This window comes from the organism of the source record quoted next, unplaced genomic scaffold, assembly GCF_019419815.1.
Source record: "Pyrus x bretschneideri cultivar Hongxiangsu unplaced genomic scaffold, Pyrus_bretschneideri_v1 Contig4, whole genome shotgun sequence".
In the NCBI taxonomy this organism is placed as follows: domain Eukaryota; kingdom Viridiplantae; phylum Streptophyta; class Magnoliopsida; order Rosales; family Rosaceae; genus Pyrus; species Pyrus x bretschneideri.
Window position 1 is genome coordinate 2,052,240 of NW_025999723.1, and position 26,572 is coordinate 2,078,811.

At 36.5% G+C, this 26,572-nt stretch overlaps 4 protein-coding genes across 6 annotated transcripts; 3 read left to right on the forward strand and 1 right to left on the reverse strand.

Moving 5' to 3' along the window:
* The first annotated feature begins 2,763 nt into the window (after nucleotides 1-2,763).
* Nucleotides 2,764-4,966, forward strand: LOC103958223 (probable RNA-binding protein 18). The gene is made up of 5 exons (XM_009370467.3): nucleotides 2,764-2,917; nucleotides 3,088-3,186; nucleotides 4,115-4,188; nucleotides 4,276-4,402; nucleotides 4,480-4,966. Exons 2-5 carry the CDS (start codon nucleotides 3,184-3,186, stop codon nucleotides 4,780-4,782), a joined length of 507 nt encoding a protein of 168 aa, XP_009368742.2. The 5' UTR covers nucleotides 2,764-2,917; nucleotides 3,088-3,183; the 3' UTR covers nucleotides 4,783-4,966.
* Nucleotides 4,967-7,292: 2,326 nt separating this feature from the next.
* LOC103958226 (ferric reduction oxidase 4) lies at nucleotides 7,293-13,680 on the forward strand. Of its 2 annotated transcripts, none has more exons than XM_018650120.2 (7): nucleotides 7,293-7,564; nucleotides 7,670-7,775; nucleotides 7,859-8,056; nucleotides 8,204-8,438; nucleotides 11,471-11,798; nucleotides 12,183-13,109; nucleotides 13,288-13,680. In XM_018650120.2, exons 1-7 carry the CDS (start codon nucleotides 7,408-7,410, stop codon nucleotides 13,425-13,427), a joined length of 2,091 nt encoding a protein of 696 aa, XP_018505636.2. In that variant the 5' UTR covers nucleotides 7,293-7,407; the 3' UTR covers nucleotides 13,428-13,680. The 2 variants fall into 2 exon arrangements, with proteins under 2 accessions (XP_018505636.2, XP_009368745.2); XM_009370470.2 differs by having other exon boundaries at nucleotides 7,670-7,766.
* A 1,749-nt stretch (nucleotides 13,681-15,429) lies between these two features.
* On the forward strand, nucleotides 15,430-18,348 carry LOC103958225 (ferric reduction oxidase 2-like). The gene is given in 8 exon segments (NM_001319811.1): nucleotides 15,430-15,646; nucleotides 15,788-15,890; nucleotides 15,982-16,170; nucleotides 16,339-16,573; nucleotides 16,659-16,986; nucleotides 17,088-17,331; nucleotides 17,416-18,125; nucleotides 18,209-18,348. Coding segments are annotated over 8 exon segments (2,166 nt in total).
* A 625-nt stretch (nucleotides 18,349-18,973) lies between these two features.
* Nucleotides 18,974-25,123, reverse strand: LOC103958224. Of its 2 annotated transcripts, none has more exons than XM_009370468.3 (5): nucleotides 24,790-25,123; nucleotides 23,530-23,620; nucleotides 22,989-23,312; nucleotides 20,646-22,876; nucleotides 18,974-20,566 (listed from the first exon to the last, which is right to left on the reverse strand). In XM_009370468.3, exons 3-5 carry the CDS (start codon nucleotides 23,178-23,180, stop codon nucleotides 19,348-19,350), a joined length of 3,642 nt encoding a protein of 1,213 aa, XP_009368743.2. In that variant the 5' UTR covers nucleotides 23,181-23,312; nucleotides 23,530-23,620; nucleotides 24,790-25,123; the 3' UTR covers nucleotides 18,974-19,347. The 2 variants fall into 2 exon arrangements, with proteins under 2 accessions (XP_009368743.2, XP_048421597.1); XM_048565640.1 differs by lacking the exon at nucleotides 24,790-25,123 and adding an exon at nucleotides 23,784-24,010.
* Nucleotides 25,124-26,572: the final 1,449 nt, after the last annotated feature.

The window sequence follows — 26,572 nt, forward strand, 5'->3', positions numbered from 1 at the left end:
TGGGCAAGCCATTTTTAGAAAATGATGAAGAAGAAGAAGGTCAGATAAATTAAAATCTCATAAATATAGCAAAGACAATTTTCACTAGTGGGAAATCTTCAAAGTGCAATTTGAATACAATCGATACCTCCATAAAAGAATAGGCAACGTGGCCACCTGTTCAAAAATCAAAGAAACGCTGCTATCCGAATTTCAAAAGTTGGATTTCCCTGCATAAAGTTGGTCAACACTTTTCAGACGCAATCTCATCTTTTAGGATATCACGTGCAACTTTGTCAAAAGATCTCTGACAGAGTTGAAAATGCGTGAATTTCACTATTCTAACTACAACACTGTTGCCGACAAGCGTAGATGACAAAGCCACATCCACACCACTACCAGCTTTGGAAAATTCCTATATATATCGACTTTCATCCTCTATGGCAAGACACACATCCAAAATGCCTAACTCTATCTCATTGCCGAAAATGCATATGCAACCAAACTTCTCAACATACTTAGTTTTCTTCCTATCTGAGAATACCTCTTCAACCAAGTCCCTAAAAATGCCAAACTTATTTCCTCAGCAAGAAACCCCTTTCGATCAAAAAGGTTTACACCAACATCAAAATCTTATACTCTTTCTTTCAAGAGCAAAAATATCTCATACCATCAGGGACGAAAGCAAGACTATCTCATATCATGCAATCTCTATGTCATTTCCTTTGTTCTTGCTCTTACCTGCAAGACAAGGAGAAAGAAAGCAATCGATCAGAACCTGAAATCAAATTTCCAGTCAGGAATCGACTGCCTGGAGCCTTTTCTGATTGCTTGCCTAGCATTGCTCTCAAGTAGCCATTTTCTCTTGCAGTATTTGTCACTAAGAAGTGATGGACCATCCAAATGCAAAGGTTGTGCACCATTTCTACTATGCAAGAGACTGAAGCAGAAAGATCAACGATGAGCCTATGGAATCCAAAGGGAATAAATTGGTGGTTGACTGAGTGATTGAAAGGCCATGCCTTGCCGGCCCTTCAAGAAACATTCCAACCCAGTTCAAGATCAAGCTGTGGAAAGTCAACAACAAGTAAAACAAGTGAAAAAGGTATATCATCTTTGGGCGAATCATCAACCTAAAGAATTCAAAATCAGGGGGAACACCCAAGACAGATTAAGATTTTAAGGCTTTCCAAAAGAAGATGCCACATCTGCCTGGGAAAACTAGAGAACATACCACTTCTACCTGGGGACAGATAAGGCAAGTGAAAATGATTGGAATGGTAGCCAGTAGCAGCGTCATAGCTTATGGCCATCCAAGGGGGAGTGTTGTAAATATGGTGGATGTCCACACTGACCACTAATCCACTAAGCTACAAGTGGGAATAAGGGCTGTTTCCACTGTTTGCCGAAGCTTGCCTCATACGACTCCTATTTTCTATATAAATACAAACTCCACACAACATCAAAAAGATAAGTTCACGGAAGAGGAATAGATAGAAAAGAGGAAGAGGAGAGGAAATAATAGAGAGAGTTATTTTTGTACTCCCATTATTCTAAATTAAATTATAATGAAAGCACCACTGCTGCCCCGAGAATGTACTCCAGTCACACTGACTGTAGAGGAACCTCGTAAATTTTGTGTCTTGTTTATTTATTCCACTTCACACACCGTCGATTTTACAACAATTTAATATTATTAATTATAATTTTATAAAATCACAATAACACAATTATTGCTCCTCAAATGATGTCAAGCACCAATAGAGACTGTTTTGGCCATATTTTGTATTGTGCCAATATGGTTTTACTTAATTTAACTCGTCTTTCTTGTTACATTAGAAATACTTGTTCATATTTTGAGAAATCACCCGATATCTTTAAAGGATACTTATTCATAATTTTCAATTTGTCATATAAAACAAAATCTTAACTGATTTGTCATATTAATTCTTTTGAAATCATCATTGATTATCTCATCATAACTGTGTTAAGTTTTAAATTCAAAATAAGTTATGTGATTATGTTTAGGGTTATTTCAGACTTTTTGAGCACCTTTTCACAAGGTTTATTTTATTTTATTTTATATTTTATATTATATACAAGATATATTTACATTAGGGTAGGAGAATAGATTGGTTGGGGACTTTTGACCTCCTTTTTATAAGTTATCTACTTCTCTTTGGTACAAACCAAAAGATTTTGGCTAGTAGAAAAAATACGTTGCATTCGTTTCAAAAACTTTTTATAACATTAGGCTCACTTACATGAAGTTTAACTAACTGTAAGCTTAGGAATTCAATGTGGTCAATCATGTCAGAGTTGAAATGTCCGAAATAACTTTGAAATTTATAACATGACTTATTTTGGAAGAAAAATTTTATGAAGTTAGGATGAGATGACAAAATAATGATTTAGAAAAATTAACATGGTAAATCGGTTAAATTATAGTTCATATGACAAATTGAAAAAAAAAAAAAAAAAAAAGTGTATAAGGTCATGTGGCTTTCAAAAAAAATTTAGGATGAGATGATAAATCGGTTAAATTATAGTTCATATGACAAATTGAAAAAAAAAAAAAAAAAAAAAAAAAAAAAAAAGTGTATAAGGTCATGTGGCTTTCAAAAAAAATTTAGGATGAGATGACAAAATAATGATTTAGAAAAATTAACATGGTAAATCGGTTAAATTATAGTTCATATGACAAATTGATAAAAAAAAAAAAAAAAAAAAAGTGTATAAGGTCATGTGGCTTTCAAAAAAAATTTCGACTCTGCTTATCAATCACAATATCTTATTCTGCCATTATTCTGTTCTACTTCCATTCGTAGCCGGAGCATCAACCCAGCTACCCTGCTCCGCATCCTATATCGCCATACGCTAATCTTCGACTCTCCCTCTCTGCGACGGCCGGCCGGATTGCTTTTGATAATTCCCGCAGGTACCAAACTCTCTCAAAAAGTATCAATCTTTTAAATTTCCGATGCTGTACTTAGGGTTTCGTCTCAGATCAATGTATGATTTAGCTTTCCTTACCTGGTAATTTCAAATTGTTGTAATTACGGTTTCGTATCAGGTCAACTAAGGGGGCTCAAATTTATTGACTTTCAGGTGCAAGTGTGACTGGTAAATTCCAGAAGATTTTTATCTGCTTCTTGTGTGCTGGGACTTGAAATTGAACTGTCATCATATTCCCCTTTCACTGTAATGGTAAGTTTATTTTCCAAGCCTTTTATTTTTCTTGAACTCTTTCAGCCTATATGTTTAGAAAGCATTTTTCTGTTGAGATATGTAACTTATGATTATATGGTAAATTTACGATGCATGGACACGGTGGTATCCCTCGTATCCCCATGTCGTGTCGTATTCCCTTGTGGTCGTACAGCGATTCTTCTTGTTAATTTGATGTATCCCGTGTCATGTCATGTTGTATCCCCTGTCCGTGTCCGTGTCCATGTATATTGTTTCTGCCTTTTGGTTATTGCATTGTCGGGTTCTTTAGTCTCGGGAGTTGTTAGAGCTGGAAATTGAACCTTTGAGAGGGATGGAGGGAGGGAAACAGACGGGGGTAATTTGATGAATTGAAAAAGACTGTTTCTTTAAGCTCTTACAAGCTTGATCAAATGCAACGCTACTTAAATGCAAAGGATTTGTCCATCTTTTTATTTCTCATGGTGCCCGCTATTTGATATGTCTTGGTGATTGTGTATGTTTTTGTGGGTTGGGGGAGATATGTATCTTTGAAGCCCCTGTTTGGGACTACTTATGGTGATTGGACTCCGAAAATGGCCCTTGATTTTGTTGTTTTCTGTGTGAACTTTAGACCTGAATTATGGGCCATTAGACCTGATAGTCACACTCGAAGGTGATAGGATTTCTGTATCCGCGTAACCAAGGTTTTTGCTCTGGCACTTTTGTATGGCCAGAACAAAACTTTTGCACGGAGTCTCCTTGAAAGTGATTGCTTTCCGAAGTAAAAAGAGAATAAAGTGATTACTTATTGTCCCATTATTGAAAACCATTGGTATAAACATGCTATATAATCTGATCAACATGTGGAGTAAATTTGTCGCCTAGTTCATATTTGATGTTAGACAGCGTTATGGAATACTGAATTGAGTGGTGATGACTGATGCAGGATCCTAATGGTTCTTCTGATGAAAAGAGTGAAAGTAGAATCTACATTGCTAACCTTGATCTGAGAATAACGGAGTAAGTAAACCTTGAATCTTTGTTGCTCTAGTATAGTACCTGCGAGGCCGTGATACTTAATATTGATCATGCTCTTGCATTTTCCAGGGCTGCTCTAATTAAGATGTTTTCTCCGTTTGGGAAGATTATAACCGAAGACTTTATGTGGCACACCCGTGGCCGAAAGCGCGGAGAGCCACGGGGATTTGCTTTCATCCAGTATAGCAGCAGAGATGTAATTCAGTCGCTTGTTTTTCTATCAGTTGTGTTTTCAAGCAATTCCTGATTTCCACAGTTAAAGTGAGCATGCAGGAAGCAAGATTGGCCAAGGAGAAGATGCATGGGAGACTAGCATGTGGACGCCCGCTGGTTGTCCGCGTTTCCAGTGACAAGTACTTGGTAGAACCAGCAGAGAATTCTTCCAAAGGAGTGGGCGAGGCCACCAAAACAAGCGCTTCTGGTACTAGTTCAGGAAAAATGAGCCGGAGCTCCAAAATAACAGCAATCAAGAACAAATTGAAGGCTCTGGAGGAGGAGGGCTACAGCGCCAAGAAGCAGAAGCAAGAAGCCGACCGTCTTTGCAATAAGAATGTTGCTTCCATCGACAAAAGATAACAAACTAGGACGCTAAAATCTGCTCAATTCCAAGTTGTAAACTTCCTAAACGTGGCCCAGTTGAACATAATAGTGACAGTACAGTTGATTCTGTTTGGGATTTACAAAACTATCGCAGCTTTTGGAGTTATTTTTCTGATTCAGCAGGGTATATTTCAATCAAACTACCTATCTGAATCATTTCTATGTTGGTCTACCTTTCTAGTATGTGTTTTGAAACGATATGCTTTTACATGGGGCGTTCTTCGCAACCGGTATTCTTCGCAGTGTTGGGCGGTAGCGGGAGCATATGGAATGTCATCAACACCGGGCCTGGTATCTTTTTCCTTGCTCTAGTTCAAGTAACTGTCCATCTTGCCGTGGTACTTGGATTGGGAGGGAGGCTACTTCGGTTAGTTCAAATAATCGTCCAATGTCGGAGGGCCAACGACACCAGCGGATTGGCGAGGTCCATAGGATGGGATTCTTTGGCTGTTCCTGCAATCCTTGCGGGCAATTTTGGAGTTGCCATTGCAACACTTCTTGGCATTGGTTTTGGAATGATAGTCCTCAGACACTTGTAGAAAATTTAGTTAACGTCTTATTACTATTCATCTTGGTATTAGGACGAGACTTGTTGCAATAAAAAGGTTACAGATTTGAATTCTAGAAATAACCTCTTTGCAAAGCAAAAAATAAAACTGCGTACTATAGAGGTTTTTTTTTTTTTTTTTTTTTTACTCTTGCAAAATAGGGAGTCTTGTTAGTTTGGGATCGCTTATTTGACATTGCATAATATATTTGGTCATTTATTTTTTATTTGGGAATTGTTATTGGCACTTCAAAAATCTCATTCTACACTCCAAACTTTCTATATTTGGAAAGAAAAATACACTTGTGAAGAATGTAGAATGAGATTTTTGAAGTATTAATAACACTTCCCTTTTATTTTCATCCAAACAGGAAAATCTTTGAGCTTTGGAATAATTAATTAATTAATTAATAATGAATGTTGACCATCAAAATATGGATAAAGCATTCCGACAATTAATTAAACATGGAATAAAATGAATTGAATAATGCTATGGAAATTGGATTTTTAAATTACTTGTATAAATCAAAATATTAAATGATGTGATAATTGATGATTGAATTATAAAATAAGTATCCATTAACGTGTTTGTTTTCTATTGATGACATATCATTTAATTTATAAATTTGATTTAAAATTTTAATTTTTAACATTATTCAAATAATAATTATTCAATATGACAATCACATTTTTACGTGGTATTATCAATCTAGTAACGTTGTAATACGTGTGTCTGTTTATCATATCGAAAAAACATGATTAACGTACTGATCTTGTGTTTATGTCAACTATTATGGTGTACGACCTGTACTACACGGCTCGAATTCAGCCATTGTCAACTGTAATTTCATTACCCCACAAAAAAAGTCTACTCTTCTCTCTAATCTAGTAGTGTTGCATGTGGCATATTCCATATGGTCATACAGAAACCAAGATGTAATTGAAATTTTAATATTCAAATTAATTTATGGTCGGTGGATAATATTTCATTTTTCAGTTTCATTTTTTATAAAACTGAAAACTGAAATCTTATTTAATAACTAATTTCAGATTTAAAAAAAAATAAAAAAAAAAACCGAAACCAAAAAGAGAAAAACAAAATAGTATGTATCAAGGTTTTGAATCTCCCTTGGTTTAAATAATTATGTTTTTATTTGTCAAACATTTTTATTGTACTACGATATATTTATACACTAAGGAAGTGAATAAATAAATTAGTTGCGAACTCAACATTCCTGAGATTCGAACCTAAACTTCTAACTTATAAGTGAAGAGGAACATAAATGAGGTGACATAGAACACGTGTAGCTGTTGGGTTTCATCAGGGGATAATGTACTCTTATACCATGAAAGAAGTTGAGGTCCGACTATAAAACCAATTGACAATACAAAGAGTAGCTCAATTTATTTATAAACTTATGCAGTGTCCTTCCTTCCATCATGATTCATTCTCCAACAAAATATTAAGTAATTATGTTCACATCATACCTTTTCGAGGTTGGAAAGGTTGGAAATTAGAGTCCGAAAGCTTTTTATATGGAAAATTTATTAAATTATTGAATTATGAGTGAGAACTGTTATTCACATTTAAAAAAAAATATTACAAGTTCTTCATAATACACTCGAATTTAACTAATAAGTACTCTCGTGTTAAAATTTTAATTACATCATTATGCACTCTTCATCACTTGAATTTATCTGATAATTCTTCTCATATTAATCCCAATGTGCATTCCTAAAATACTTACATTTCACTTGAATTGATTTATTAGTAACTCAAAGTCCACTCTCGCAATAATTGGATTGACAAAATTAAAAGTAGCGTATGATGACGCTTTTGGAGTGTGAATAACATCACCTGATATTGTCCTGTAACACGTTTATCAAGGAGTTGTAAATGGGCTTGACAAATGCCTCTCTCCTCAACCCTAATGTACGATCAACCCTCGCCTATAAATTGCAAATCCAATAGTTGCACTGTTGTACTTGCACAGCAGAAGACTGTATATTTCTGAATAGCTAGCTTCTCATTGACACTCCTCTCAAACAGAAGGATGAGCAACCAGACAGTGTCAATTTTAAGATTGATTTTCCTTGTGGTGTTTCTTGGATGGCTTGTGATTTGGATCATGATGCCTACAAAAACCTACAAAAATGGCTGGATGCCCAACTTACAAAGCAAGCTCAATTCTACATATTTTGGAGAGCAAGGTTTTGTTTCTTCCTTAATTACAGTTGCTTGCTTAATCAATTTAATTAAGGTTGATATTATGCTTAAAATATAACCTTGTGTTGTGTCATACTAATTAATTGCAGGGGTTAATCTTCTGCTCTTCTCATTCCCAGTGATGTTAATAGCAGCTTTAAGCTGTGTTTATCTCCATCTCCAAAAGAAATCAATTAGGTCACCATCGTCCACAAGGTTTTTACACTATAATACAACTTCTATACGAATTAACACATGATAATTCTGTTAATATATATGATCATCGTTGACTGGTGCAGTACTACTACCACCGGTATCAAGACAAATCGATTAGCATTTTGGAGACGTCCAGTGGTTGTGAAGGCTCCTCTGGGAATTGTCACTGCAATAGAGCTCGCTTTTGGACTCATGTTTGTTTCACTCTTGGTCTGGTCTCTTGCCAATTACTTATATGTCAGCTTCGGCCACCTCCATATACATATGCCTGGCGAGAAAGTGTAAGCATGTACAAATACATATACTTATACATATATGTATGTATCCTTTCTTAAATGCTTTTTAAATGAATGATATGATCACTTGATTTTTTTTCTTTTGATTTTAGTCAATTAAATTCATGTTAATTGAGAGTGATTATATGACAGGTGGGAAGCGAAGTTTCGAAGTGTGTCATTGAGATTAGGTTACATTGGGAACATTTGCTGGGCACTTCTCTTCTTCCCTGTAACTCGAGGATCTTCGATTTTACCTCTCTTCGGGCTCACATCCGAGTCAAGTATTAAGTATCATATTTGGCTCGGCCATCTCTCGATGATCCTCTTTGCTGCACATACCTTAGGGTTCGTCATCTACTGGGCCATGACTAATCAGATGGTTCTGGTAATTAACTAAATTCAATCATTTTTTATCTTTAATCAATTCGTTCAGTCTTAATTACTCTTGTATATAGCTAATAGCTCTTAGCTTAATTTGGTTGTATTATGCACGCGATTCATGAAAATTATTCGTCTTGTTTTCTAGTTGTGAGAAGAGAATCTCTAACCTCATTTAGAATTTAAAAAGGGAAGAATTTAAAAGAATTGTGTGGTTCAACTTAAATTCAATACCATGTCAATAGCTAGGGCAGCAGCGAATCATTATATGAAAACATATGTAGACAACAAGGACAAGAATTAGGGAAGATATCTTTTTGGAATTTTCTCACACGTGATTTCTACACCCTTATTTAGTTCATGATGATGATATGTATCCTAACCAAATGACTTCATGCATGATGATTTATTTTTTAGTTATCTATATAAATTCTTATAAGTAGTAGTGCACATGACTTGTGTTTCCATGGAGAAATGCTCATATTCCACTTCTTTCGAATAACGTATATCCATTACAAATGAATTTCACGATCACGGCTATATATTCAACTAGTGGATCGGATAGGCAAGTAAATACAGCATCAACTAGATTGATTCATCAGCATGATTAACTCGATCCATACATACAAATGGCTGGTATACTAAACAAATTATAGTTTTCATCATTAATAAACATGACAATAAACTATACTGACTTTTTGTTTCTTTAATCTTTGGATGATATGAGATTTGAAGTTGAAAAAAAATTTATCTCATCTTATCGTGGAAGAGAAATATCATTAAATTAATAGCTAGTTGATATTATAATTCATTGGTAGTCTGGCTATGACCAAATGCGGCTTGATCAATCCGCATGGTTTCAAAATAATTAGAAAATAATTAGGTTTCCATCCTTATTTTTTCTACTTCATTGATTAAAACCTTATTCATTTTCAAATGAAAAAATTAGTATCCGGTCCCTAGTTAGTAATGTTAATTGTTGAAATCTTATTAGTTTTCAGATTTTGATCCAAGTCCCAAGCACTAATGTAATAATGAATTTACATGTCAGTTATATAATTTTTTAAAATAAAAATTAATAATTGATTTAGAATTTTAATACTCACACCTTTATTAAACTCCTAACTAATTTTCAACTCAAAACATTTCCAAAAATAAATAATAAATAAAAATAAGTTTGTATATATCCATTAGCTTTTTTAAGAAATGTTTTCAATTTTTTAATCTTATATGTACCCATTCATGTAATTTTTTCAAATTTTTAATCTTAAAATGTACTCATTCTTAAATATACCAATTTGTTATATGTATGTATATATATAATCTATTCAATTTTTTTCTAATCCATTTTTAAACTTATATGGGTACATTCTTTTTTCTTTGATTTGAGAATGTATCCATGTCAAGTTTAATCGAAGAAATTTACCGATGTTATTAAGCCTAACATCTTCTTTTTTTTTTTTTTTTTTTTTTTTTGTGATTTTGAAGAATGTACCCATGTTTGGGTACAACAAATTTTTGGTTAATTTTGATGAATGTACCCATGTTTATACACACACACACACACACACACACACACACAATAGTATAATTTATTATTCGAAATTTTTTAATCCCACAAATTATGGGTTTTTATTTAAAATCTCATTAATATAAACAACCATAAATTTTTATTTTTAATTTAAAAAATATAGTAACATAGATAAAAATAAATTATCACATTAATTTCAGACTTTGATCAAAAATTGAAAACCAATAAGGTTTCAGTCAAATAATCTTCATAGCTAGGGACCGCATCCAAAGTCTTCCTTTTCAAATTTTGATCAAGGTCCTTCGGTTTTAATAAACGCATTAATTATTTAAAAACAAAATATTTACATGTCAAGATAATTAAGTTTCATTTTTAAATAGGGAAGTGTTATTAACACTCCTAAAATCTGATTCTACACTCCTCACAAGTGTATTTTTCTTTCTAATTATAGAAAGTTTGGAGTGCAAAATCAGATTTTTGGAGTGCCAATAAGAATACTCTTTAAATATATTCATTTAGTGTTAGAAACGTTACCCTTGATATATTAGATTTATGGCTAAACTTTTTATCATATATTTCTATTTCTAGTTTGTACCCATTTTTAATTTGCAACCATTTTTTAAATTGTACCAATTTTCTTTTAAATTTTAATTTGCACCCATATATTAATTTCTTTTTGTCCCTTATTTTTTAAACTTTTATTTGTACTCATAAATTTTTTTAACCTTTTATTTGCACCCATAATTTATTTATGATGTACCCTTTTTTTTTTTTTTTTTTAACAAATGTACCACTTTGTTATATGTAAATGTATCCCTATTTTTTTTATAAGTACCATTTTTTAATGTAAAATGTACCCATTTTTTAATGTAAAATCTATTTATTTTTTAATCTAAAACGTACCATTGTTTTTTTTACTATAAAATGTACCCATTGTTTTCTATATAAAATGTACCCACGTTTTTATGTAAGTGTACCAATTTTTTATATATAAAATGTGGCCAAATTTTATTATATAAATGTACTCATTTTCAAAAAATAAAATAAAATCCCATTTTTCTATAATCTAGAATGCACCCATAAGCAATTATTATTATTATTATTTTATCAAAACCCATAAACAATTTTGAATAATTAAATTGGTAGTGTAAATGAAAGCCAAAAAAAAAAAAAAAAACAGTTGAGTCTTTATTGGTATTATTGCATCTCTTTTATTATTATGTCATTTATGTAGCAGGAGAGGAATTTCAATAAAAACTAAAATATATAAGGTTTGAGTTTATAACAGTTAGGGATTAAGGATCGCAACTAAACTATCCCTAATCTTAATATGCTTTGAGTACTATGAAAAATACGGGCAAGTACACATTGCCGCCACTCACATACGTTTGTGTAGTACAAGAACTACCGGTACTAGCACTCCCTGTCCAACTAACTTACTACAAATTTACTTAATTAAGAGGTTATGGTCAACCCTTTAACATGTGCTGGACGTTAATTAATTGCAGCTGCTTCAGTGGAGCAAAACCTACGTATCAAATGTAGCTGGGGAGATTGCAATTGTGTTGGCAATGGTCATGTGGATCACAAGCATTCCCCGTGTTAGGCGTAAAATGTTTGAACTGTTTTTCTACACTCACCATCTCTATGCACTCTACATCTTCTTCTACGTACTGCATGTTGGTGCTTCCTACTTCTGCATGCTCCTCCCCGGCATCTTCCTCTTCATCGTCGATCGATACTTGAGATTTTTACAGTCGTACCAACGAGCCAGGTTAGTCTTAGCTCGTGTTTTACCATGTGGTACCATTGAGCTCAACTTCGCCAAGACCCAAGGTAACTATCTGTCATTAAATATTTTAATATCAACTTTGTAGCTTATTCATATTATAACGCGTGTATTAGTAACGTTTTTAGCTTTAGGCATCATTAAATATGTCGCACTTATACTTGTTACGTGTTTCATGTGCATCTATTTATTCATAATTTCATATTATATGGTAGGTTTAGAAAATATCAGCTATTATACCCTAGCTAGGTTTGGAAAATATTAATTCTATCGCTCACTCATATTATAATGCATTAGTCTACGTGTCATTGTCATGTGTGTTAGGTATTGGTTTATTAATACTATATCCTAAATTTTAAAAATATGAACCGTGTCATTCACCTATATTATAACACGTGAATTTATACCATTACTTTTCTGTTTTCTTTTAGGATTGGATTATAATCCCACTAGCATCTTGTTTATAAACGTGCCAAGCATATCCAAGTTGCAATGGCACCCATTTACAGTGACTTCAAACCCTAATATGGAGCCACACAATCTCAGTGTTGTCATCAAGAGTGAAGGCGGTTGGTCTCAAAAACTCTACAAGCAACTCTCTTCAAATGTGGATCAAATCCAAGCTTCTGTCGAAGGACCTTATGGTCCCGTTTCATCTCATTTTCTAAGGCACGAGGCTCTGGTGATGTTCAGTGGAGGGAGTGGAATCACTTCTCTCATTTCCATAATCCGTGAAATTATTTTCCAAACCACCAAACCCGATTCCCATTTGCCACGTGTGCGGCTTATATGTGCCTTCAAGAACACAGATGATCTCTCCATTCTACAACTCTTGCTTCCTATTTATTCAACCCCTTTTGATTTTTCCCTCGTAGATTTGCAAATTGAAGCCTATGTCACCAGAGAGACAGAGCAGCTGCCGGCATTGGCTTGGAAGCCCATCCAAACGGTGTCGTTTAAGACCGACTCGTTGGCCTCACCCATTTCTAGTGTTTTAGGTCCAAACAATTGGCTATGGCTTGCTGCAATAGTGTCGTCCTCATTCTTCTTGTTTCTTGTTACTTTGGGACTTATCACTCGTTTTTACATTTACCCGATTGACCACAACACTGGTGAAATTTACCACTACTCTTTTACCTGTCTCTGGTACATGTTTCTGGTCTGTTCTTGTATTTTCCTGGTATCTAGTGTAATTCTTCGTTGGTGCAAGAGACAACAAAATGCCTTGGAAGGGAAGCCAATCCAAAATGTGGAAGTACCAACTCATGACATAGAACTTGAAGGCCTTCCACACCATCCTGAAACCTTAATTGCTCAAAAAGCCCAGGTGCAGTATGGAACAAGGCCTGATCTCAAGAGTAAGTAAATTAATTGCGCCTCTAGTCTTAATTAGTAACTAATGAGTTATTTGCCACTAATAAGCTTTTTATCCAACTTATTCTGTATCGCTAATTTAACGATCATTTTCATGTTTATGTTCTTGTAACGACACATTTTTGGATAAGTGATAAATTATTGTTTTTGTTTGCAATCTAGAAATTTTGTTGGAGGCCGAGGGATCTGATATTGGAGTGTTGGTGTGTGGGCCACGGAAGATGAGACATGACGTTGCCAAAATCTGTTCATCTGGTTTGGCAGATAATTTGCACTTCGAGTCCATTAGCTTTGACTGGTGATGCATGCATGCATGCCAGTTTCAGTCTGAACTACTGCTGTGTAATATAATTTTGCCTTTATTATAACGCTCAATAATTGTCATTCATGAGATTTGCTTTCAGCACCTCTCGTGTCGTCTTTAAAGATGTGTGAACGTAAAATGTTTATAGATTTGTAATTTCTTTCTTTTTTTGGTTGGGTGGAAATAAATAATTGATGTATCATAATTTGTAATCTATTGTACTATGAATGTTAATTACTATGTAGCCATCATCAGCCATGGCACTTGATCATTTGCAGAAAACAATGAAGTATATAACAATGGAATATTCATATATTCATGCACCTTTTTACCTATCAGAAATACTGTCGATAGTGTTATAATACAAGTGGTTGAATACTTTAAAAAAAAAAAAAATTCAAATTTGTATTATGACACTTTGTATAGCGTACTATTCTTGGCACACTAAAAAATATCTCCACTCACACATCACATAATCTCTCTAAACCTTGTAATTGTTATTTATGTACTATTTTTTGGCCGAAGTGGCCGGACGAGCCTTCATTGTATCAATTTGTCTTTAGGTTTTGAAGTTTTGTCAATTTCCTGTTATTCCATGGGAACGGGAAGATCGGTTGTTAATTACATGAGCTCTTAGTTAAGTTATTATAAATAAATGAAAATGATTAAAAGCTATGCTAATTAACTGGAATGTTTACTATTGCTTACTGAGTGAAGTTATGCATTGGAGAATTCAATAATATATTGAATGTGGTCCAATAACTTAGTAAATATAGGGTTTTGGATTTCTATCCACCCGTTTTTGGTTCGAAACTCATCTCTCCTTTAAATTATTCTAATAGTTTTAAACCCTCTCCTCCCCTTAGTATTATAAATTTTAAAAAATAAAATAAATCAAGGATGTGAGATATGAAACGGGCATGGAATCAACTATGCCTCCTAATCAATGTAGTTCCTAGTTTTACATTTTGTTACGGATTCACAACCTCCCTAATTTTCAGTAAAGAGGAATGTCCTCATTCCACAACAATGTGACATTATTTAACCGTATAAACTCCATAATTAGTAATCGTTTATTTTTTTTTATCATCATCTAAAAATCATTTTTAAAAGTGCATATTCATTTGATTTGGAGACTATTTAGTCATTCATATGTGTCGAATAAATCAATAATTCTGATAACGAGTAACTACCTCATGATGATCCATTCATGAATTCTCTTGATTAAGAGTAATTTAAGATCTAGAATGTTAATAGGATCAACTAATTCAGAAGGGAAGAGATTAAATACTTGGATCAAAAGCTAAAAGACAAACATATATATATGCAAATGAATTGGGGAATGGGCAGACATGTATTTATGCCAAAGACAAGTTGACAACTGCATTGGAAGGAACACTGAGATCAGTATTCGGCATCTCCAATGACCTCTATTTGGTTTTCACTCCAGCTCACCCGGCCTTCACATTACCAGTCAACTTTTGCATTCACAATTTGTACAAATGCTATAATCGAAATTATTCATTATCTTTATGATTTGTAGAATAAATGCTTCATATTTATAATATTTGTAAAATGAAACAACGTTGTGTTTTCATTAAAATTAAGATAAATGTATCTTTATATATAAAATGGTAACCTTAAGTCAACAAGGCTCCCCACTTTACGCGAGTCCCCCCCCGGGGGGGGGTGACGTTGCTTTACCCTTACTTTGCAAAAAGGTTGTTTCCACGACTCAAACCTCACAAAATAGCAACCATTCCGTTACGCCGAGACTCAAATCCATGAATCTTTATATATAAATAGAAAATATTGTTTTTTTTTTCTATTCAATTTACACGTGAATTCACTGAAGATTTGACTAAGTTTGTGTTTTTAATTGGACAAAATTTGTAAATATTTTCATTTCCCAAAAAGTTAAAAAATCAGATAAAAGTTCGTGTTAAAAAATTGCAAGCTATATAAAGATATCAAGCAAACTTCTTTTCTATAGTAGAAAGATGGTTTCCACTTCAAGTCCAGCAGAGGTGAAGGAACAAGAAACCAGTCCTTCTGGTGAAGGAATGAGGACCGTTCGATCAATCATGAGGCTGCTTCTGATGGTGGTGTTTGTTGGGTACATGATGATCTGGATCATCATGCCCACCAACACTTACTATCTGAAATGGTTCCCTCATATTCATAAAAAAACTGATTCCACGTATTTTGGCCAAGAAGGTTAGTTTGGTTTCATAAAAAAAACCACAACTTTTCTCAAATTCGAAATCTCATAAATTAGAGTAGTTCAGAATATCGTCTGGTAAAAAAAAAAAAAAAACATTTAGTCTTACTGCATTTTTCTGCTTGATGTTTTTGCAGGTGCAGACATACTTATTTACACATTCCCCATCCTATTTACAGCAACCATGGGCTGCTTATTGCTCCACATGGGAAACAAAAATGTTGACATTAACAACCAAAGGTATACCCTCTTTCTCGAGCGAAACTTACGTACACTTGGGATGCCGCAGCTATATGTAACGTTTTTCTTATATTTTCACTTTGATTAGCAGGGCGAAAAAATCATACCGGGCATCATGGAATCGGCCTGCGCTGGTGAAAGGTCCTTTAGGAATTGTTTCTTGGATAGAGCTTTCTTTCCTGGTGATGTTCATTGCCTTACTTGTCTGGTCTATCTCTTCTTACTTACACGACATGTTTGCATATGCCACCCTGGAGGCTGCAGCCAAGAAAGAGCATGTGTAAGAAATCTCTATTTGTTCAAAATTACATTTATATTTTTAGTATTTCGCCAAAATTCCCCTGAACTTGTACCTCACTTTCAATTTTTCTCCGGAATTAGCCAATTTTCCCCTAACCATTATGTTTATCCACATTTCATCTAAATTCGAGTCCTAATTTTTTGGCAGGTGGGAAAATAAGTTGGGAAGTGTAGCACTAACACTAGGGATGGTTGGGAACATTGGCCTAGCCTTTCTCTTCTTCCCTGTGAGCAGATGCTCTTCCATTCTGCAGATCATTGGCCTCACATCAGAGGCAAGCATCAAGTACCATATCTGGCTAGGGCATCTTGTCATGACGCTCTTCACGGCTCACGGTTTATGTTACGTAGTCTATTGGGGGAGCACTAATCAAATTTCAGAGGTAATTTTTAACTTCTGAAACTTCAAAACGCAATTTAGAAATGAGCCATTCTCACAATGAAGCAAATTTTTTCGTGCCGGTGTAGATGTTGAAATGGAACAAGGTAGGTGTTTCGAATGTGGCAGGAGAAGTTGCTCTGCTTGCAGGACTAGCCATGTGGGCTATGAGCATCCCTCCCATCAGGCGCAAGATCTTCGAGCTCTTTTTATACACTCACCATCTCTACATTGTCTTCCTTGTCTTCTTTGTGTTTCACGTGGGGTTCTCCTATGCGTGCATCATGCTCCCGGGCTTTTACCTCTTCCTGATTGACAGGTTCTTACGTTTCTTGCAATCTCAGCGTAGAATTCGCCTGGTTTCAGCCCGTGTTCTTCCCTGTGAGGCGGTTGAGTTGAACTTCTCCAAGAGTCCAGGTGAGCAAACAAAGACGATACAATCCTAGGCACCAAACGAGAGCTAAATGAATACTACATCGAGCTTTCCCATTAATTGTTTTTATTGAACTTGATCATAGGACTGAATTATTCTCCAACAAGCATGGTGTTTGTAAATGTGCCTGGTATTTCAAAGCTGCAATGGCATCCTTTTAGTGTTACTTCTAGCAGCAAATTCGATCATGACAAGCTGAGTGTTGTCATCAAAAGCGATGGAAATTGGTCTCAGAAGTTGTATCAGGAACTGTCATCCTCTCAGCCTGCAGACTGCCGAGAAGTCTCGGTGGAAGGACCGTATGGACCTGCCTCAAGCAACATGCTAAGGTGTTCACATTGTCAACCCTTTTCCCAAATTTTCATATGCCAAATGTGTGTGCTAACTCTAACATGGTGAAAATGCCGGTGCAGGCACGACACGATAGTGATGGTGAGCGGAGGAAGCGGTATTACTCCGTTAATCTCCGTCATCCGTGAGCTCCTCTTCGAAGCCAATAACTTAGGCGGCAAGGCTCCAAAAATTTTACTCATATCTGTTTTCAGGAAAACACTAGACCTCACCATGTTGGACCTAATCCTTCCCGTTTCCGGCACAAACCTCGACATTTCTCGCTTGCAATTGCAAATCGAAGCTTATGTGACAAGAGAGAAAGAACCCATGTCAGAATCCTACAAACCCCTCCAAACAATTTGGTTCAAGCCGAACCCTTCAGACGCGCCGGTTTCTGCAATTCTAGGCCAAAATAGCTGGCTCTGGCTTGGAATGATCATATCGTCGTCTTTCGTCATCTTTCTTGTGCTGATGGGCATCCTCACAAGATATTACATCTACCCAATTGACCACAACTCCAGCATGATATATTCTGACTCAGCTAGATCTGCCTTAAACATGTTATTTTTATGCGTATCTATAGCCACAACTGCAACAGCAGTTTTCTTATGGAACAAGAAACAGACCCTCAAGGAGATGGGGCAGATTCAAGTCCTGGACACACCAACACCGACAACTGCTTCGCCGAGCGGGCGCTTTGCCGTTGCTGAGCAAGAACTCGAAAACCTTCCCCACCGTTCTTTCGTCGAGTCAACAACCGTGCACTATGATAGAAGACCAGATCTTAAGAGTGAGTTACATATTTTTTTTCTTTCACATGATGATTGGAGTTTGGAGAAAGATTAGGGTTTTAACATCTAATTATTTTTGTAGGGATACTATCTGAGCGTGAAGGTTCGAGCATTGGGGTTCTTGTTAGTGGCCCAAGAAAGATGAGGCAAGAAGTGGCTGCAATTTGCTCATCTGGCTTGGCCAACAACCTTCATTACCATTCCCTGAGCTTCAGTTGGTAAACCTCAAAATACAAGAAAAGGAAAATGTTGTCATAGGTGATTGAGGACTTATCCTACACCAAGCAAGCCACCGCATCTTAACGCTGATTTGAGATACCGTCACAGTAATATGGTTCACTGATTCGGGATTTACTACAAGAGTTTAGCCATCATTGTGGAGAAATTGCGATTGTGCATATATTAAGAGAACGAATTCAATTCATCCTAGTTTAGAATTGTTCAATTTACACGAAAAATTAATTAGTTCTCACTACGTATTAAATTGCATAAGCTTTATTCAAGCTTCCTTTATTTTTTTTATTTTTTATTTTTACTTATACAGGCAATAGTCAAAGAAAAAGAATCATAGTTTCATTAATTTCTTCATTAATTAGGGCCGTAAACAACTGAAGCTTCATTAATTTTTTCATCGTCTAATAGTAATAGATAAAAGTCAAGGGAAATGAATTTCACACGCTCTGCACACCCCTTTAATTTCGGTCCATTAATTCTTTATTAATTTATTCACACTAGAAACTTGCATTTACAAATGTGACAAGGAGGCAAAGGAAAATTATAACTCGAGAGAGCGAAGAAAAAGTGCACAGCAAACAGCAACGAGAAGGGACCGGCATCGAGGGAAGCCTTGAAACTAAAAAGCTTGAGATTCTTCACTAATCGTTAAAAAATGCCTAAAATAAAATTAAGAAACAAAATCAAGATGAACCAAAGCAACATCAGGCCCTAACCTAAAAAAAAAATTTGCCTAAGCGCAATTGGAATGGTAAGAGTAGCTTCCACAGCGCCGGCCGCCGCCGGGAAGAGCACGAATATTTCGGCTCAACCATCACCAGAAAAAAAAAATTCGGGAGAACTCCTATCCGCCTGAGTAACGCATCGATTTGAAGAAATGCCGGCAAAGGTGATGTTGGATTTCTCCCAGAATTACGTATGTTGCAGGTTAAATGAGTTGAGCTGCACCAGAAGCTGGAGTTTTAATACCGAGTCAGCGTTGGAACCTTAATTTACTCTCCTCTTCGCTACTTCTCCTATGTAAGCTTCTCGAGGCCTTCTCTCGGTTGCCCTGCTGTCAGATTCATCGTAGTTCTGTGTGTTGCGAGATGCAAAACGGTCTTCATCAAAACGGAACTGACGCACAACACCATCTGAATCAAAACGCCTCACGCGGCGAACGATCTCAAATCTTCCACCAGGTCTCCTTCTATCATCGTCGCTACCTTCGTATCTATACTCCCTACCACCACTGGGCAACTCGGAGAATTTTGCTGGACGAATCATGGATTCAGAGTAACCATCTGAATTCAATCTCTGAGAAGAACGCTCTGAGTCAAACCTCTGTCCTGGCTGGAACCGCCTTCCCACAAATCTCCTGCCCCTGAAATTGTGATCTACACCTGTACTTGACTCATCAAACCATCTGGAATTCTGTTGTGGGGAAAAACGACGCTTTGGTGAGGACACGAACCCTACTTCATACTTGCCTCCGAAATTTTGCTTCTGGAAAGGCACCCTCAGCTTCTCGATATTGGAATCAAACCTATAATCAGGAGACCTGCTCCCACGATGTCTTGAAATATCATTCAGTTCTCTCCATCCAAGAGGAGAGCGACTTCTGCATCTAGACTGGGGCTTTTTGTAGGGTCTACTATAATATACGGGTCCTCTGCCAGGAGGTGAAGCGCTTTGTTCTCTCCTGGCTGTTCGTCGTGGCACATTATAAGAGCATTCGTTGGGATCATCGGGTATGGGCCTGTGGTACTCCTCCCTGATGCCTCTGTTAACCCCTTGTGGATATCGTCTAAACCTCCGCCTATCAGGACTTGTATCTCTCATAGGTATCATTCCCCTATGTATGTTGTGTGCATCATTTCTTTCAGATGGCGATCTTCTTCTAAACGATCCCTGATACGGACGATTTGATGAAAAAGTTATAGCTTGCCTGCGAACACGGTTGTGAACTCCTGGTGCTTCTGAAAATGTTTCGTCTGATTCCATCTCATATCCATGGTTCTCAACAACACTTCTTGGCCTACAGCGTCCAGAGCCAAAGGAACCATGATAAGTGGGTGATTCGCGTCGCTTGGAATCCCAATAACTCCCTGAAGAATAAACCACACCTCTGAAGCTTTTACCCTGCATACGTGAGTCATACTTTTCCCTTCCCATGGACTGATCAGAACCAGCTTCCTCAGAGCGAATAGAATCAAAGTTGCCCAACCTGAAGCAAACCAATAATTAGCAACCAAGATAGAAAAACCAAAGTTGCATTAAAGATTACAAGAACCAATAGAGTTTACCTCCTCCGCCTTGCACATTCAGTACCCATCTTATTTGAGGAGTCAGATGCCATTGACCCAACCACATTGGCAGGAGAATGTTTGGCATCATAGCCATCGAAGCCATTAACAGCATGTCTCCTTGCTGTGCAGCCCTCAATTGCTTCCGCAGTTCTGTTTGAAGAAGCTTCAGAATCACAAGGTAGTTGATCAGATCCTGAAGTTTTTGTCTTCGAACCAACAGAACATTGTCTCAAAGCATGTTCATTTTTGTCACACATGTTATCAGATCCTGGACTCAATCCTCTCACAAGCTTAATGTTCCTGTCGATTTTCCTTGACTCCCCAAATAATTCTGTTTCTCTGCATTCAGGTCCCATTCCAACTTTCCCTGATATAGAGTCATCAGCAGCTTCACTGTCACATGTATCAGAACCATAGTCAACACATTCAGCTTCTACATCATCAATTTCATTCTCCTCCCAATATGGTACATCCGACTCCCTCAGCTCCCCATCTTCATACTGGGAGTCATAACCAGCTTCAGGTTCCAGAGTGTTTCCCTTGCCAACCATGTAATCCTTATCATCTTGACGAGTATTCAAGTCATAACCATCACTGGAAGGATCTTTAGTTACTCTATCCAAGCTACGTGAGCTATCTTCACCATAGTGGCATTGCTCAAGAGTGGAGGACCCAGCAGCAGCTACTTGATTCGTCATGGGATTCCCTGAAGGTTTATGCATTACTTCCTCAGAACCATCATTTGGCAGAGAATCGACAGTATGAGTGTCAGAGGCAGCTTCAACAGGCTCCTTTGCAATTATAGTCACCAGCGACCGGCCTTCTCCAACAGATGCACCTGATGCAGATTTATCATCAGAATCAAGGCGAACGGGTGCGAGTGAGTGACAGCTTTCTACTCCCATCGTCTCTTCCAGAGATTCTGGATCATCATGGACGCTAGATGTTGCACCAGAGCCCTTGCCATCTTCATCTAGAACAGTGCTTTCAATCTCACAAGATGCCCCTTCTGGCACACAAGCTAAAGCAGGGTTTTCAACCTTAACACTTCCTGAACAGACAGTTTCACTTGGTAGTTCACCAGCCACATGCTCATCAGAAAAGCTGGAAATTGGGGTTTTATCGGTCTCCTCAGACACAGGGCCTGTGACTGCGATGTTATCAAATCCAGCACAAGGGGAACCATCAATGCATACATCTACACTCGCATCCTGAGAGGAAGCTTTAGCACCGCTACCAGAATCTTTTGAAGATCCCAAAGCGTTATCAGGAGAAACACATTTACCACAACTCAACTCAACTTCAGGGCACGCTTTCAATCCCTGTTCCTCATTGTCAGACAGAGGTTTCACGGTGCTTGCAATGTCATTCTTTGCATCTTCCTCCTTAGGTATCTCATTAGCTTCTGAAACTTGGAGGTTTGCACCCTGCTTATTATCCATGGAGATATCATCTGCAGCAGTTGTTTTAGGATCAGCAATCGCCAAATCACAAGGTTCCTCCCAAGCATCCATACTAACATTTAGGTCCCAGTGGAACCTAACATCTTTAGAGGAACTCAATCTTGCTTCTGCTTCGTCAAGTGCTTTGTTAGTATTAATTTTGAACCCATCAGCTTCAAAAGAGGCGCTTCCTATTTTATCTTCTCGTTGTACATCTTTAGGGGATGAATGTACTGTTTCCAATGATGCAATACTTTCTTCCAAGATTGCAGAGACCGATGCATCTCTTGCTTCTGAAAATTCTGAAGCAGTTCTCATGACTGTTAAAGAAGTTGACACAATGGTTGTTTGCTCCGAAGGCCGTGCAGAAGTTGATGCATCTTTTTCATCCAGAGGTGAATCTTCACCTAGTGGATTCTTCACAACATGATTGATGTCATCATTTATGATGTTGTTGCAGGCAGCATCTGCCAATATCTCAATACCAGAAAAGTCATCCACGTCACCATGCTTTTGATTTGTCACATCATTCAAATTCTCATTAGCACCACTACTGGCACTATGACAGACCCTAGTCAGGGTAGAAGGATCACTCCTTGTGGGATGCTTTTTGCCAACTGATTTTGGACAAGACTTGTGACCTGAAGAATGACGACCATCCAATAGTGGTTTGTTGCCTTCAAGGTGTGGAGGGGGTGACGGAGACCGGACCATAAGTCTCCTTTTCTTAATCGGTACATGCTCAATTTTGTCACCAAATCGTCTCCCAAGTACAGCCACACCAAGCTGAAAAACAGAAAATTATATCAGCAACATGAAAAAACACTTATCAGAAAAGCACTCTCATTAGAAATTTTGGTACAAAAGAACAACAAAGGAAAACTTGTGAAGCATTAACCTTCTCTGAATCAGAAACTGATGTTTCTGATGCACTTCTAGCACTTTTTTCTGCTAGCTCTGCACCCATTTTTTTGCTTTTATCAACAGCTTTCCTTGACCGCCTTGATGCACTCCGATAACCCTTTGAAACCTTCCAGTTCAGGTAAGGACTAATAGATTTTGTAAGTTCTACACGTACTGTATTCATCATGCCTTGGCAAAGAGATGTACTCCCATCAACTGTTTGTCTGCCACCACAAGTTCTGCAAGATGCAGTCCTTACTTTCTTTCCACTTTGCACCAGAGAGGTGGGTACACCCCCAGTGCAAGCACACGAAGGAGTCTGCAAACCAGAAAGAAATAAATATAACTACTCGGTCTAAAATTGCAAAAAAGCTTCGGAATACATGGTAAGAAAGTGCAGGATAAAATAATTGAGACAGGTCAATAAATTGCCGTGCCATTCAAAATCAAGAATTAAATTAGATTATGAGAATATAAATACAAACTAAACTGTAGAAACTATCAAGTAAAAAACATCACAAATCCTAGATGCTTACAGTGATTTGGTTTCTGATGAGAACTCTCTGATAACTTTTCTAAGAACCCTCCAAAGGAAATATGTCTCTGGAGTTTTTCCACCCAACGCACCTGAAATCAGCAAAGATGAAGATCAGCACAGAAATTAGACCATAAAAAAGAAACAACAGTTAACATTGAAACAAAAGCTGATAAACAAATGAATACTCAAAATCTATTATTGAGCCGAAAAGCTGATAACTAGACTGCCAGCACAGCCTCCACAGGCCATTACCTTGAGGCAGATCGTGTTACCCAGTTTTGTAGGACTGCAAAAAATCCCTTGGTTCAGAATGTCAAATTGAACATTAGCAAGTCCCTAATACTCGAAATCGGGTTTCTTTTTGCAACCATATAGTATTAGGACAACAAATATACCTCTTCTAACATAATTCATTCAATCTAGTAGACTGGGTTTATGTGCCCAAAAAAGAGATTAATCACAAAGGTTTTTATTACTAACAAGAAATTCAAATTGTCTTGCTCATTATCACCAGCAACAAGAGCAGGCAGTCTCCGTGCCTCGAAAGAACTAAGACTTAGGACAGACGCACAAAACTTTTGCCTAGTAGATTCAAAATTCTTCCATATTTTGTGAAGGGTTCTTCGATCCATACCGATGGGCACATACAAGATGAATCGGTAATGGAATGATGGAGTTCAAGGACATGGAGATTCTGCTACAAAGCAGATCACCCATGACCCATCACAGATCCAGCCATATCAAACTAAAAATTCTACTTTGTTCAGATTCCCTATCATCAATTTTATCACCACAGCAAAGGCATGGCTCCTGGGTAAAAACCCAACTAGTTTATTCCTCAACCGCCGACAGCGAAACCCTTCAATTCAAATACCATGATTTGGCAGCAGCAGTCGATCGAAATCGACATCAGAAAGACTCGTAGATCTCGGCCCTATGCCTCTACCTATGGTTATACAATCCTAGAGCCCATCAGGATTAAGCTCCATGAAATCCAGTCCAGTCCCGCGGGGCAACTTGAAGAAAAATCTGTAGTCCTTCAAGATCTGCAATCGGACTAGCTCCTTATCAAAGACAGTGACTACAGAGCCCAATAACTCGGCGATTTTCACAAATCCAGCGCCGATTAGAAGCCTCCTCATCGTTTCGCTTTCGCAGAAGTTTCTTGAAGACGATGGTTGATGACGATAAAGATAAAATTTAACCACAAAAAAATGGCGAAACGCAAATTATCAAAAGCTTTTAGGGTTTTTAATACCTGTTTCTTCCAAACTCTCAACAAATCCGCCGCCGCCTCCGCCGCGGTGATCTCAAAACGAATCGAATCGATCAACAACGAAGAGATTCCCGCCCCTCACAAGATCAAAATCCTTCATAATATCACCGAAGGAAAGCGATTGAAAAAACGGTTTTCGAATCAGATTTCTTCTTCTTCCTCTAGATTTCAGTCAGAGATGATGAGTTTCGGTCCCGATCTTGATCGTTAAATATGGGCCGTCGACTACCGGTCCCTTGGAGAACAATCGCTGCACCTTGCCGCCGCCGATTGAATCCACTCTTTTGTTATATCTTTCGCCCTACTTCTTTCTTGTTTGGATGAGAGAGCACAGATAAGATCACTCAGACCACGTATTTATTGTGGTTCTTGTGCCGACACTGCCCTCCGTCTTACTTTTTTTTTTCCAAAATACCCTTTAATTTCCCGAAAATTCCGAAAGAAAACAGGAATAAAGAAAAATGAAAAATTTAAACACGAATCTCGAAGTCAATAGGCAAATAGTGAGCCAATTTCTTTAGGAATTGAAGGGCGATTTTGACTTTTGGATATCTGTGAATTTTGATTTATGAAGGAGAGTACTGCCCATAATTTATACTAATTTACCATCTTGGAAAAATTTATGTTTGTTTTTGGACCTCATCAATTTTCGGATATTGGATTCTCGATTGGCATACCGCGCTTTAAAGTGACGAAAAATAATAATGTTTATGAATTTAGTGCAAGTTCAGATTCCTTCCCTCATAATATTATGCAATTTAATCATTATGGGAGGTTTAGTGGTCGAGAACAAATTGTAAACCTGTATTTTACATGACACGTTCTTAGTTCGATTCATGATGCTAGTGCTGAAATTATAAGTCTTTCACCTTTGAAAAGATGAATTGTCATAGCGAAACCACCAACTGGTCATTTTTTAAAAGAAAAATTATTAATACTTTATACCTAATGGCATTTTGTATGTATAAACGAGTTATTATTCTTTTATTATATATTTACAAATTTTCTTGTGTAACTAGTCAAACAGTGCCATTTTCGACAATTTTTTTCATACTCAACTTTTTATTGATTACTCGAATAAGTCATGAATCCTAATATCGAGAAGAGAAGAAAGTCTGGATTTTTTACCACAATTTTTGTGACAAAACCTAACCTTTCATGTGTTTAAGAATTAATTGATAGCATATTTGTTAAAAATTAGGAAATCACGTATGAAAAATATTTAACTTAATTGAGATGTTTCAATTACAATTAAACTAATAATATCATCGATTCCCCCATCCATATGTGGAATCCCTACATTATTTAAGAAATAAAAAAAAAGTTTGTTACATCATTTGAGTTTTTGTATCATGAAATCTCCTTTATAAAAAAAAAAAAAAAAAAAAAAAAAGGTTAGGAATCAGATGCGCTTAATTGTATACCATCTCTTGCTACATGCGTAGATTTGTTCTTTTTTTAATTGTATAAGATTATGTTTTTATTTAATTTTGATATTTTGATATTTTTTATCTTTTATTAAAATATGTATTTTCGAAAAACAATGAACTTACTAACTTCCTACATTTTTTTTTTAAGTTTTAATGGGAGAAGGCAATTTGGGCATTATAAAAGTTTCACCATCTTTGTCTTCTCTCTTTTTATAATTTTTTATTAAATTATATTTTACAAAATAATGAACTTACTATCCACCCTACATTGGTTTTTTTTTTTTTTTTTTTTTTTGTGAATATATTTTTTTGAAATTTTAATGGAAGAAGGGCAA